The sequence below is a fragment of the Apus apus genome, chromosome 8 (genome assembly GCF_020740795.1).
Source record: "Apus apus isolate bApuApu2 chromosome 8, bApuApu2.pri.cur, whole genome shotgun sequence".
In the NCBI taxonomy this organism is placed as follows: Eukaryota; Metazoa; Chordata; class Aves; order Apodiformes; family Apodidae; genus Apus; species Apus apus.
Genome location: NC_067289.1, coordinates 1413846 through 1428278, shown reverse-complemented (window position 1 = coordinate 1428278; position 14433 = coordinate 1413846). Strand labels below are relative to the sequence as shown.

Here is a 14433-nt window from a genome sequence, read left to right as displayed (position 1 = left end):
TTTAGGTTAGCTATTAGGAAGAAATTCTTCACCATGAGGATGGTGAGACCCTGGCCCAGGTTGCCCAGGGAGGTTGTGGATGTCCCCTCCCTGGAGGTGTCCAAGAGCAGGTTGGATGAGGCTTGTGCAGCCTGGTCTGGTGGGAGGTGTCCCTGCTCACAGCAGGGAGGCTGGAGCCTGATGATCTTTAAGGTCCCTTCCAATCTTCACCATTCTATGATTCTTTGAAACCATGGCTCAAAGCACAGCTCTTCACTAACAGTTTACTGGACCAAAGGAGGTAGTGAATTGGCTGGAGAGAAGACTAGCAGAGGGAAGTGATCTTGGAAACTAAAAGCAGCAACTATATAAAAAGTTCAATAGAGCTGAACCATTCACATTTTATTTAAGGTCCTGATCCAGCATCACATGCAGGAGCTTAGAGTCACAGATGAGTGCAGCAGCCATAAAGCAGGAAAAATGGTGAAGGTCACAGCTTAAAGGAGCAACACGAGACTGGAATGAATGACTTTGGAGTTCCTTGAGAATCAGCCTTGAAGCCCCCACTCTACAGAACAGCTTGGTCAACTGACTTGGCATAAGCTGAATTTATTAATGAAGTCTGCTGATGAGCAACTGTCAGCCTGTGTGATGAGCCAGCAGAGCAGACGCAGCAGGACCCCCCTGCAGCTGGGTGAGGGGCATGATGCAATCCAATGGTACCAGTGCCTACCAGTGCCAGAACTCAGAGCTTGGCTGTGGGCACTGGTGACTGTCCAGAGTGCCAGGGGCCACTGGCATCATGTAACCCAAGGAACTGCAAAATGAGACCCAAGGATGTATGAGGAATGACACAGCTAGCAGAGGCAGAGAAGAGCAGGTGACATTGTGCATGGCACTTGTGAGCCCCACCCAGAGTGACATATGCCAAGGTGTTTGCCTGGAGTCAGGAAACCAAGCAGGAGGGAGGTGCAGAGAGCAGTGACCATGAAAAAGAAGGGAATGGGAAGGTAATCTTACAAGAGGATGATGGAAGAGCTTTGCTTAGCCTTGCAAAACAAAGTTTGAGAGAGGAGATGCATACCCTGAGTGAACATGCTGCAAAGTGATGGTACAGAAAGGAGAAAGGGCTGTTTCACTCAAGTGAAAAGACAGAAACATATAGACATGAAGAGGTCACTAAGAACTTCAGTGTGGAACTTGACAGTGTTTCAGCTGTCAGAAAAAACATGGTTAAAAAAATCTTCTACCAAGGAATCAAGGATCTAAAAATCCAACTAACTTTCCAGGTGGTCTTTGATGGATTTTATGAGGTAGTTCCTGCAGTAGCTGGAGACAAAACCCAGTGAAGCAGATCTCCTTCCACTCCTGTGTGCTCATCTGGCAGCCAGAAGGCTGACACCTACCCAGTTCTCCCAAGTCACACCCTGCATCAACTCTGCCTTGTCAGCAGAAGCTGAAACATGATTGTCTGGCTTGGCAGAGCCAGGTCCCCTCTCAGCCTGCCCAGTCCCACAGAGCCCAGGAAGGAGGGAGCCTGGGCACTGCTCACCGTGCTGCACCACCCCCCTCCCTCCAGCTAGATTTAAGCAATCCCAACCTACCAAGCTGCACAGCCTTCCTCTCAACGTACCTCTCTCCAGCTCCTCAGTGTCATGATGTGCACAGACTAAAAAAAGGGGGGGGGAAAAAGAATTATTAGATTCTTTCTGCACTTCAGTTGCCCATGCAGCCTGTGGTATCCCACAGACCCACCTGAGCAAGCTAAGGAAAACAACCCTCAAGCTTGGCAAGGCAGGAATATACTGAATGGTTAAACAGAAACCATCCTTCACATGGCCTTACAACCCACCTGCTCCAGGACACCACCTCTCCCTTCTTCCCCTATATCCATAAGCCATCCTGTAGGACACCTCTCTCTGCCTTTTCACCCACAGCCTGCACAGCAGGACAGGAAAAGTGAATTGGATACTCTTTTTATCATTCCATGCCAGGGAGTCTGGTTTTCCCTGCTGTCTTATTTTCTTCTGTTTACTCATTAGCACTTTTAGGAAAGAGAAACTGAATCTTAAGACAGAGCAGATGTCAGTAAAGTAATGGTCACTCTACCCTCAAGCAGCATCAACCAGGGCACTGTGAAACTAAGACTATTTTACTTGGTTAAAACCAAATCACTGCACATTTCTTTAGTCCCATGACATAGGTGCACAAAGAAGCCACCCTTGATTCCTATCTCCACAGACTAAAAACCTGCCCTTCTCCAGAAGATGGGCTACCATCAACAGTGTATTTGTGATAAAAGCTCCCCACATTTACCTTAGTTCCAAGGTAAAAGATCTGACCACCACAGCTGCTGATGGACTGGTAACAAGCCTTCTCTCCAACCAATGCCTACAGCAAAAAAATAGAAATGCAAGTCAAACTGCTTCTTGTTGTTAGAAAGTTCCCCAAGAAATACATATATGTACTTAAGTTTAGAGACAGGAATCATAATGAGGACTGGAAGAAAACACCACAGATCTCTGGGCAGTAGTAAGTAAAATGCTCTGCTGTCACACTTCCCTGCTTGTGAATGCAGCTGAAAAGTGCTCCTGAGCTGCCCAGGAAACACAAAGGAATCAAAAGGACCCAGAAATAGCAGGACTAGTGCTCTGTGTCTACCCTCAGATCCCCGCCAAAAATGTGACAGGGGCTCCTTCCTTGCCTTCTGCTCCTTCAGACATCTTCCTCCAGAGCAAACGTGTAGGAGACACAGAAGGAAAGAACCCTGTTGAATTGAGAGCTGCTAGCCCACAAGTCTGAATGGCAGGAGCCACTGCTGAAAGGGCTGCATTAGGGCCCTTGCACCATGTGAGAAATGGAGATGACATCAGAATTAGAGCTTCTATCACAGAGCACGGGCAGAGCTGTTTGTCCTGTGCCTGGCTCAGTCTGGCCAGGTAGGGAAGCCTCCTGGATCTCTTTCCACTGCTGCAAAGTGTGTCTCTTGAGGGACTGCTGAAACAGCACTTCAACCTGCTCAGCACAGAACCTGAAGCAGCAGATATTCCCTGTTGTTCAGGTGCTGCAGTAGAGGAACAGGGTCTGACAGGCTCCATCCACAACCCAGGCATCTCTGACACCAGAATCTCTCTTAAGGGAGCAGCAGCCTCCTCTAAGATTGGCCTTTTAGAAGGTCTGCAGAACCAACACAAGAAGTGGTGTATTTCTGATCCTCTGAGCCATGAAACAAAAGCCCTCCATCAGAAGCTGCCCTTGACTAGGTTGTAATTCCTACTGAAATGCAGGGAAAGAAACTGCCTGTTTCACACCCTCAGTACTTCAGAGTGGCAAAGACTTCAGATCTCATCTGCCACTCACTGCTGGTGAATTAAGTAGGGGTCTTTTCTAGACTCACAACTGCACTACCAGGCAGCACTTATTTGGGCCCACCAGCTTCTCAAGCCACGTGTCTCTGGCTCTGACAGAAATCACCAGAAGTCCTCACAGGACACAGTAGGGTTTCTGGAACTGAGTGAGAAGCTCTGCATAAGGACACATCCAAGCAGGGAGAGCTCACATACCACCTCAGTGCCAACCTCTCACTGTGCTGTGGGAGGCTGTGCCTGGCAACTCCAGCTCCCGTGGCAGGCAGTGCAAAGCTGACTTCTTAGATTAGACTCCACCTTCTGACTCCCTCCCTCACCCAGCACCTGCAGCAGGAAGGATGGCAACAATGCCAGCAGAGTGCAGCAGGTGACAGCCAGATGAGCAGCAGCCAGGTAGATCTAAAGCCTACAGAGACACCTCATGGATCTGGCCAGTCTGACTGGAAGCACCACGCTCTTCCTTGGAGCTCAAAGGGGAACCATGAAGTCTTTTTTCTGGAACCCTGCAATCCTGCATGGATGGCACTTTCCCCTGGGCCTCAGGAGCTGAGTCATGACCATACACTGGACTTGGAACTGCCAATCCAAACTAGACCAACAGGAACCTCCTGCTACCTGTTTGGGCCAGTGAGTCTCACAGGGCTACAGCAGAACTGAACAGGAACCACATTGTCCAGCTCTGGAATTTCTGGTGCAGCCCTGAGGGGCTTGAATGCAAGGGAAACTGTTTCCAAAATAGATAAACTGATTTTTCTACTAAAAGCAGTAACCTGTCCTTACAGCACGGCTTTAAAAAAAGCTTCCCCAGTGCTGTGGCAATACCAGTATCACACCAGTCTGCTGCAGAAGGCAGGGGGGCTACAGGAGAGGTCAGGAGCCATTGAAATTATCACCTGCTTCAGGAATAAAACATCACCAGACACCACATGGGCCAGGGTCCAAAAAAAAAAAAAACAAAACCAAAACAAACAGCATGGAAGTGAAAATAAAAGACAAACATACAATCAAAAGAGGAAAAAGTAGAAAACACAACGCTTGAAGCGTTGCAACTTCCACCACTGTGGTTGGTTTTGGGTTTTTTACTTCAAACAAGGAAGAAGTGCAGCACCTACAAGCAGGAGGATTATGTTTCAGCCTCTCTGCCTTGCATGGCAGTGCCTGAGAAGGGGGCAGGGAATGCAGGCACTGCCCAGGCACAGTGTTCGTGGCATATGGAGTAGAAGGGCTACAGGAATTTCTTGAGGACTAAAGCACATGAGCTCTTGTCCTGCACTGAGTATCCCAAAGCTTGGTGATTTAAAAGCAGCTCCTAAAAACATCAATTCACAAAAGGAAACATGAGCTGTTAGTTGGCCACATCAACACCATGTATCATTTGGTTGGTAGAGTTAGGTCAGGGTTGGACTCAATGATCTTAAAGGTCTTTGCCAACCAGAATGATTCTGTGATTTCTGAGAGACTTTCAAAAAGGCCTTTTCCCAAAGCTCCAGGTTTCCATTTGAGGCATGTCTAAAGCAGAGTTAGCCAACACCAGCAGGTCAGTTGGGTCTACCAGAGCTTCGCTGACGTTGCCTCCTGTGGCCAGGGACTTGAAGTGGCTGCTGTTGTAGACCAGCTGAACTTCTGAGATCTCTATGGTCTCCAGCTCCTCCTGTGTCTGACGATCTATCACGTGCAGCTTCTCCACGCTGTCCAGCAGCACTGCTGTCCTTGAGTTTATCCACTGAAAAAGCCACAAATGGCAGATTTCATCAACGCAGATACAATTAGAGGCCAACTAAACAGACTTTGGGTATATTCCTGAGAGACAACAAGAAGTTCTAGGATGGTGAGTAGCTTTGTCACTACACATGGTCACTTCACACCAGCACACAGGCTCCTCCTGGAGGATCAAAGAATCACAGAATATGAGGGGTTGGAAGGGACCTCTGAAGATCATGGAGTCCAATCCCCCTGCCAGAGCAGAACCAAAAAAACACTAAGGCAGATCACTCAGAAAGGCATCCAGACAGGTCTGGAAAGTCTCCAGGGAAGGAGACTCCACAGCCTCTCTGGGCAGCCTGTCCCAGGGCTCTCTCACCCTCACAGCAAAGAAGTTCTTCCTCATGTTGAGGTGGAACTTCCTGGGCTCCAGTTTGAATCCATTGCCCCTCGTCCTGTCCCAGGGCACAAGTGACAAGAGCTTGTCCTGCCTTCTTGCTGCCCTCATGGATTGATAGACATTCATTAGATCCCCCCCAGTCTTCTCCTCTCCAGACTGAATAGCCCCAGGTCTCTCAGCCTCCCCTCATCAGGCAGGTGTTCCAGTCCCTTCATCATCCTTGTAGCCTCCCTTGGACTCTCAAGTCCCTCCTGAACTCGGGAGCCCAGAACTGGACACAACACTCCTCCACCAGGGCTGAGCAGAGGGGGACAAGGACCTCCCTTGATCTGCTGGACACACTCCTTCTGATCCACCCCAAGATACCATTGCCCTTCTTGGCCACAAGGGCACATTGTTGTCACATTCTTCAGGAGCCCTCCTCACAGAGAACACCTGTAGCCACCACCAGAGCTCGTGCCCTCTCAGTGCACTATTTATGCTCTCACACACCTTCTATCCAAAGGTCTCAAAAACACAACAACTGTAACACCTGCTCTCAACCCCCTCAGGAGGTAAATATGGCATCAAAGGGAATTAGGAAGAGAAACAGTGAATCCAAGTTGAACTCCCAGCCTGTCAGCCAGCCACACTCTGTACTTCCTACTTTTGTGTCCAAAACCCCACAAAAGCTTTTTTTCATGGCTTTTACAATCATCATTTTTTTTAAAACCACCAAGCATATTTGTTCACAAGCTTCAAATTCCAGCTGATGTCAATATCTGTTTTGGCCCTTCATGTTTTATTCTCTGTATTCTGTAAGTGGATTTTAGATTTGAGCAGTTTTGTTGTTATTAAAAGCATCAAACAATGATGCTTTAGTAAGTACTTGTATGTGGTAACATTTACTGAGTCAATCACAGAGAAGTTTGCTTTCTTTTGTAAGAAAATAGAATAAAAACCTTTCTTGCCAGATGCTCTCTAGCTCTTGAAAACATTTCCTCAACAAGGTTACCCCCCACCCTTCCCAAGAAAGGGCAGTGCTGGTATCTGCATGCTGCTGGTTTTTCAGCCTTTGCTACTAGTTATTCCACTTGTGTTGGTTTTTTCACTGAGTCCCAAGTTTAAGTTAGTGAGTTCCAGCTAAAGCACAAGTCAGTTCTTATGCTGTACTTGTAAAAGCCAACGGGACAGAACTAAGAGCTATTTACAAGACAAACAGAGGGGGAAAAAAAATAACCATTCTATAAGATTGAGACTTACAGTAAAGTTGATGAGGTCATAGTGTAGATGCAGCTGCCTTTGCTTGGTGACATGTATGGCACCACTGTCATCTCGCTTCACCTAAAAGAGAAACAAAAGGCTGACTGAAACTCAAGCTTATCTTCACTTCAGCCTCTCTGGAGTGAGTCCAGAGGAGGCCACAGAGATGATCCTTGGGCTGGAGCAGCTCTGCTCTGGAGACAGGCTAGGATCGTTAGGGTGTTCAGCCTGGAGAAAAGAAGGCTCCAGGGAGACCTTAGAGCACCTTCCAGTGCCTGAAGGGGCTCCAGGAAAGCTGGGGAGGGGCTTGGGACAAGGGCAGGAAGGGAGAGGACAAGGGGGTATGGATGAAAACTGGAAGAGGGGAGACTGAGGGGAGACATGAGGAGGAAATTCTGGAGTGTGAGGGTGGTGAGAGCCTGGCCCAGGTTGCCCAGGGAAGCTGTGGCTGCCCCATCCCTGGCAGTGTTGAAGGGCAGGTTGGATGGGGCTTGGAGCAGCCTGGGCTGGTGGGAGGTGTCCCTGCCCATGCAGGGGGTTGGATCTGGATGATCTTGAAGATCCCCTCCAACCCAATCCATTCCATGATTCTAAGATGACACCAACTCCAGGAGGCTGGAGCTGCCCTCAGACAAGCACACACAGGGTGCAGCAGCAGCACACACCTCAAATGGAGTGTCATCTCTCACTTCCAAAAGCACTCATGTAGGTGAGGAATGAGCAGGGAACTGGCTCTGACCAGGGGCCTTCTGCTGGAGGAATATGAAACCCTTAATTTGCACTACAGGAGTTGCAGGTCCTAACCAGAAGGGTATGGGGATTGGTGCAGTGCTACTGCACACCCAGACATGGCCAACAGGACAGGCCCACCTTCAACACAGACACTTTTCTTTCTCCCAAAGTTTTCCAAGAGAGAAGACAGAGCAGAAAGAGGATTCAATCTAGACAACACGTGTGGAAGCCTGAGCAAAACTTAAGGTCCAAAATCACAGCAGAACTGGAACACAAACCTGGCACTCCAAAGCCAAAACGCAGGATTTTCTAAAGCCTGAGCACTGCTCTCATGCTGAGGTCAGGCATTAAATCACCTCCAAGCAACCATATCTGCAGGTATAACTTCTGCAGATCTGAACAGCATGAGCAGCATGACCTGAAGTCACGTGCCAACACGATCTGAAAGCTGCTGTCTCTCAGTAGTTTGCACAAGTTTTTCCAGACTCATGTTTTAAAGCAAAAAATACAATTTTATCTCAGGTCTCTGTGGTCACCCTGAAAACAATCCACAGTCTCCCACCTCCAGTAGAAAGGAGATAAGTTGCAAATCTCCACTTCGTAGAATCACAGAATGGTTGGAGTTGGAAGGGACCTTCAAAATCATCCAGTTCCACCCCTGTGCATGGGCAGGGACACCTCCCACCAGCCCAGGTTGCTCCAAGCCCCATCCAACCTGCCCTTCAACACTGCCAGGGATGGGGCAGCCACAGCTTCCCTGGGCAACCTGTGGAATGCAACTTCTGGAATGCATTAAGCCCAATCTCCAGATTCCCAGGGAAGGGCAGCACTGCTTGCTGAAGAGCAACAACCAGCAGGTTTGGGTTTGCTTTCCCAAGGTGGCTGCAGGCTGCAGACATTCCAGCACATGTAGACACCAAACTCTCACAGAGACAGAGCTCAGTCCATTGACCAGGCAAACAGGATGGGACCATCTGAAAAGCAGCACAGAACATCCACACTTACCAGAAGAAAATGAACAACATCTCCTCGACAAAACGCCAGCATGGGGTTCACTGAGCTCTGTACAGCCACAAAGTGCCATGCCAGAAGAGGGACACTAGCAGGGTCCATCTGTCAGACAAAAAGCACAGCCAGTATTTGAGGCAGGCAAGGCAGAACCTCAGCTCCAGGACACACCCTGCTCACCAGCTGCTGCCCTCTGCCATGCACACTCCCAGGCTGCAGAGCCACTCCCTGGTCTGGTGACAGTTCCTGCAGCAGCTTGTGTTCTTTGGTTCAGCACATGGTTTAGGGGCAACTTGTGTCCCTTGGCCAAAGGAACAGCCAGTCAGAACCAAACCTGTGTCCCAGCTGCATCATGTAGGTCCAGTCTCACACAGACTGCTGGACTACAACAAGCTGCAGCTTTGCCTCCATTCTCCCATCCTAACACACCCACCATCTTCCCCCATCTGCTTTTCCATGAGGAATTATACCAGCAACAAGTGAATAATCAAGATTTTAAAAGACTGATTAGTGCTCTAATTTCACTTGGTTTCCTTTCCTGCAATTAAGGGTTCTGTTGTGTGGTTCTTATGTAAAGCAACATCCCCAGTCACCATGAACTGTCACCTTGCTCAGGTGACAAGAATCAGGTCAAGGTCATGTCTCTGGGTGCATTCAGGCTGCAGCAGAGAAGACAAGAAGCTGAGGGGCTCCTGTGTTCCTCCCTTCCTCCTTACTGGAGAAATCCAGCATTTTCCCACAGGCACAGCTGGATGCAGCCCTTTCACCTCCTCCCTCCCACAGTCTGCACACCTCAGACCAGGAGACCATCACTGCAATCCCACGGTGGTGCAGAGCTCACTGTGTGCTGGTAAAGTACTGATACCAACCACCTTGTTCTAATCTCATCCCCTTTGCTCTGGGAACTGTTTGCAGCCAAAATGCCAGCACCTGGCTTCGTTACTCACACGACCATAAGGAAAGGTCATCCACACTTTCAGAGAGGGCTTCAGGCCAATCACCAGTATCTTCAAGAAAAAACAAAAGGCAAAATAAAATGTCTGAGTATATCCCTGTAAAAAACAGAGTCTCTCTGGTGATTTCTCACACCAAGCCTTCTGCAAGTTACCTTTGTCAGGGAAGCCATGGCCAGCAGAGAATACTGGGTGATGGGATGGTCTCTCAACTCAACTTTTGCATGCAAGGGTTCAATGCAGCAAACCTCCCCCTTCGAGCCGCTGAAGAGACATCGAGATTCACATGTTCTCACACCCATAACCCTCCTGCAAAGAAGACAGAGCAGCTGGGTGACCAGCTACCTAGGAGAAAGATGCCCAACAGCCTCACAAAATCTCAAGCTTGAAGCTTCATAAACATTGCTTCTAAAAACACAGCTCCAGGGACGACTTCAGAGTATCACTGGAAGCAGTCCCAGACAGCTGCTCAGATACAGAAAAGAACTTCTGGGGACCTTATCTAACAGTAATATGTTGGCAATTCCTGGATGTGATGAGTTTTCCTAGGCCCCACCCTTCCTCCTTGTCCCTCTTGGTCTTGAAGAGGCAAAGAAGAAGACAAGCAGTTACTGCAGGGCAGCTCTCACTGAAGAAACCAGAGGCACTACTTTCATTACAACTACCAAGAGCCCACAAGGAATGCCAAGATGCTGGACAATACGTTGATACCTTCACCACTTGGGTTGCTCTTTGACTTGTTACACAAGAGCATTATTATGAGATTGAGGTGAGACATGAGGAGGGAATTCTGGAGTGTGAGGGTGGTGAGACCCTGGCCCAGGTTGCCCAGGGAAGCTGTGGCTGCCCCATCCCTGGCAGTGTTGAAGGGCAGGTTGGATGGGGCTTGGAGCAGCCTGGGCTGGTGGGAGGTGTCCCTGCCCATGCAGGGGGTTGGAGCTGGATGATCTTTAAGCTCAGTGGAGTTTTTTGCCTAGGTTTTAGAACTATAACCCAGCATTAGTTTGTTGTACTTTCTATGAGCATGTAAGAGTTACTGTCTTACTTAAATGACAGTTCAAAGACGGAGCCTCCACTGTCGTTGCAAATCGCAAGCGTCGGGTCATCTGTAAACTGAGCAGATAATTAGATTAAAAGTGGTTCTAAGAAATTAACTGCCAAAAATATTGGTAGAAAAATGTATGCCATGGCATTACTAAGAATACAGAAAAGTACAGGTGTTGAACCTACCAGAAAGACACCTTTAACATGCAGAGTTGAGACAATTACTGGCTGTTTTATGATGTGTAAGACAAACAAGGTTTTGTGTTTCATCTTCAGCTCTTCAGGAACCTCCATGGCTCAGTTTTGTTCCCAAAGTCCCTTTACTTCCTACTGGAGCTCAGATGTGCAGCACACCAAAACCCATGTTACCATCAGAACAGCTCAGAGCCTCAAGCCCATGAGCTGGTGAACAGCTGCAGTCACAAACAGACCAAAACCAGGAACATCCAGAACTACTCGTGGGACCAAATAATCCAGATAAAAAGGGGTCAGATCCACATCCTTCTGGAGGGTTTTGCAACCCAGCACCTCACAGTGCAAGCACCTGGGCTGTACAGCAGCATCTGAGCACTCCTCAGGTCATGAGATAGAGAGGGTGCCACCAGGAGCAGAGGGCCTGGCTCAGCGGATATTCCTCTTCATGCACAGGGCAAAGATGGCAGGGACGGAGGCATGGAAGGTGCAGCAGAAAGGGGACATCTTCACGCCCACAAAACACCTGGTTAGCCAGGTCAGAGCAACCAGTACATCAGCACCTGTCCTTGAGCAGTGTCCCACCAGCCCCACTGCACCAGATCCACTCTAGGGGGCTGGGATGTCTCAGCAAGGCCCAGGAAAGCAGAAGACAGGGAAGAGTTTGGCTGATGCACCCAAGTCACTGCTCTGCCCAGGCTGCCAAGGAGCATTAAGCCCTGGTAGGAGAGGTCTGCATAAAACAGAGCCATGCACCAGATCAGGTATGAGGTTCTGCCAGTGCCCACAGCACTGTATTGAGCAAGAAGCCACAGATGACTTCTGTTTCCCCCAGACATTCCAACAAGCTATTTGAAAAACCACCAACAGAAGCTAATTTCTACACTTCAGACTCTTTTAAGTTTGAAGTTGGCAAGTCAGGTATCCAGTTCAAACCACTGCAGGTTTTAAAGAAATGTATTCTAGCAACTAATTCGCCACAGATTCTGGCACTAGAGAGAAGAGTTTGAAGAGACAACTGTTGTTTGTTATAGCACAACTCACAGCTGATACAATAACTTCAGTTTTCGTAATACTCAGTTTCTTTTTTAAAATAGAATTTCCGCTCATTTTTGTCACTATTGCCATTTAGCTCCTAGGTAGCTGCTCTCACCTGTACATTTTAAAAGCACTCCACGAGGAAAATCAACACCTCTGACTGAACACAGGAGTGTTTTAAAGGAAAAAACAAAGCGTATACAAGGAGTACATCTGGTGGTTATTACCTTGATGTGCAAAATGGCTGTTCCTGGGGGGTGGGCATCTGTTATGGACCGCAGCAGCTTCCCACTGGCCAGATCCCACATGGTGATCTGCAAGCAGATGGGTCTCAGTGCTCATGTTCTCTCCATCACCTTGTGTGTTAGTACAGCAATAAATCCCTATATTCCAAGTATCACCCTGGGTTAGAAAGATCTTCATAGCAAAGAAAAGTGATCCAAAAAACTGTTCCCAGCCAGTTTTTACAAGCAGTTTGCTTATCTGCTCATACTCACAATGACAACACCAGTGGTATCTTCACATCCCTTTGGCAAGCACTCACCTCCTGCCTGAACTCCCTCACCTCACAGCTGTCTGAAACCACCATTAAAGAACCTGAGACAACTTTGCTCCCACAAAGCACTGTGCAAAGTGGCTGAATGCATTTCTCTCCCAGTGAACAGTTGAATAATCTTTGCTAACACCTTGTAGCAAAACTCAAGCAACTCCATGGCTACCATGAGCTTTGTCACTCCTCTCCTCCTGTGTCTGCTCAGCACAACAGGCCAGGAAGGAGTAGAGACCCAGGCTTGTGCTTGGATATTAATTTTAGGCAATTTCTCAACTAAGAAGCATAACTGAGGAATATTTCACCCAGAGAAGATTACAATTGGAACCAAAGTTTGTACTGGAAATTTTATCTAGTTCCATAAATCACCTACCAAAGCTTTGTAGACCAGATTTTCAGAACTGCTGCTCTCAATTATTTTGTCTGAGCATCATTTCAAACTGGCCACTGCTCTGCAGGGACCAAATTTGTATTTCCAAGTGGTCTGGAGCAGTCTGTCCCTCAGCCCCACCGCAGGCACTGGAGTGGTTTTATCTCAAATGGAGGTGAAAGCCAAAGGAGCAAAGAGAAATGCAATTAAAAAGAAACAAAGCAGCCCCTGTATTCCATGGACCTCAATTTTATCAAGTTAACTTCTATCCACTTTGGTTTAGTTTAACCTTATAACTTTTGTTCAGGAATTGCTTTCTCTCTTTAGTTTCAGAGAAGGACATAAAACCACAAGAGATTCAAACCCCTTTTTCCCCAGGAGCTACACAGCTTCTGCCATACAGCAGAAATAAGGCATTAGTAAAAATGAACTTTGGGGCTAGAGATGAGTTTCAAGAACTTTAAGACACCACCTCAGTAAAAAACAGCTTTAAATACAAAGCCCAGATCTCAGAAAGTGACCCAGAAGGACTGAGCTGGTTGCCCTGGTGCACCACTGCACGTTGCCATTTACCGGGAGCAGGACTGGCGTCACATCAAGCCACGATTCTCTGCCTCCTTCCTTATATCCTGCACTCCCCATTTCCTCCACAGAAGTTGGCTCACTGGATGCAGGAACTGGCTGACCAAAAAAGCTCTGGCAAAGCCACCACACATGCTGCTTCTCAGCACAAAACCAACTGGCACAGCTACATATGGAGTGTGCTTGGCTTGGAGCAACTGTCACCTCTGGATAGGTGACACCCTCAGGAACAGACTGCAGGGGGACAGAGCACTGGACTGTCTCATCCTGTGGGAATTACCTGTCCTTTTGCAAAGCCACACAGCAGCCTGGAACAGTCATTGTTGATGCTGAGAGCAGAGATGGCCCCGTACTGGGCCCCGACTGCAGTGCTGCCCAGACACAGCCGCAGAGCCTGGTTCTGATCTAGAGCAGAACAATCAGTAAGAAATTAAAGAGAAAGAAAGAGCCATCATGAAAATCAACTTCATGCAAATATTTACATATACAGTTCACTGGGGGTACGTTAACAATTCCCAGGCTTACAGTTAAGTTCTTAAAAAAGAGCTTGCAAGGTAAGAGCACATGTTAGTACAGGGACAGTGGGACACTGTCTTGCTGGGAAAAATAAATCATTTTTAAAAGTATAAAACAGGCAGAGGGAATATGGAATTGCAGAGGAATCACAAACTGAAGAAGAAACTACCAGAAAAATCAAAGCAACATCTAGCTTTCCCTGTTACTGTTCTGCAATGCTGCTTAAGCTGTGGCAAGGAAGATGACTGAAAATTAATTCTACCCTCTGAGCCTTCTGTGTGCCTGGAAGGTGATTTAAACAGCAACTACAAATGCCCAACCCAGGCTTCTGGGGAGAGTAATTTAATCCAACTTCTATCCCTTAGTTTGGTTGATAAAGCACAGAAACCGGAGGGAAAATGAACTTGGATCTTGAGCTGCACAGTTAAAATGCCTGAAGAGTTCTAGTGCCTATAGCTCTTCTATAAGGAATCACACAGAGTCCTGCTGTGGGAAAAGACCTTTCAGATCATCCAATCCAACCATAACTTAACTCTACCAGGTCCAGTGCTTAAACCATGACCCTCAGCACCACATCTATGCATCTCTTAAACACCTCCAGGGATGGAGACTCAACCACCTCCCTGGGCAGCCTGTGCCAGTGTTTAGTTACCCTTTCAGGGAAGAAATTTTTTCTAATATCTGATTTAAACCTCCCCTGGCACAACTTGAGGCCATTTCCCCTAGTCCCATTGCTTGTTCCCTCAGAGAGGAGACCA

The 14433-nt window shown here is 47.9% G+C and overlaps 1 protein-coding gene across 1 annotated transcript in view; it reads right to left on the bottom strand.

Annotated features, from left to right (window-relative positions):
* The window catches only part of VPS8 (VPS8 subunit of CORVET complex), a 77500-nt gene that overhangs the window by 50457 nt on the left and 12610 nt on the right, over positions 1 to 14433 (bottom strand). Inside the window, exons 7-16 of the mRNA XM_051625903.1 lie at positions 13440 to 13564; positions 11885 to 11971; positions 10429 to 10496; positions 9539 to 9692; positions 9378 to 9437; positions 8428 to 8535; positions 6691 to 6771; positions 4900 to 5070; positions 2296 to 2370; positions 1613 to 1648 (exon numbers count right to left, since the gene is read on the bottom strand). Of these exons, the coding sequence (XP_051481863.1) occupies positions 1613 to 1648; positions 2296 to 2370; positions 4900 to 5070; positions 6691 to 6771; positions 8428 to 8535; positions 9378 to 9437; positions 9539 to 9692; positions 10429 to 10496; positions 11885 to 11971; positions 13440 to 13564 (965 nt within the window). The remainder of the gene's footprint in view (positions 1 to 1612; positions 1649 to 2295; positions 2371 to 4899; positions 5071 to 6690; positions 6772 to 8427; positions 8536 to 9377; positions 9438 to 9538; positions 9693 to 10428; positions 10497 to 11884; positions 11972 to 13439; positions 13565 to 14433) is intronic.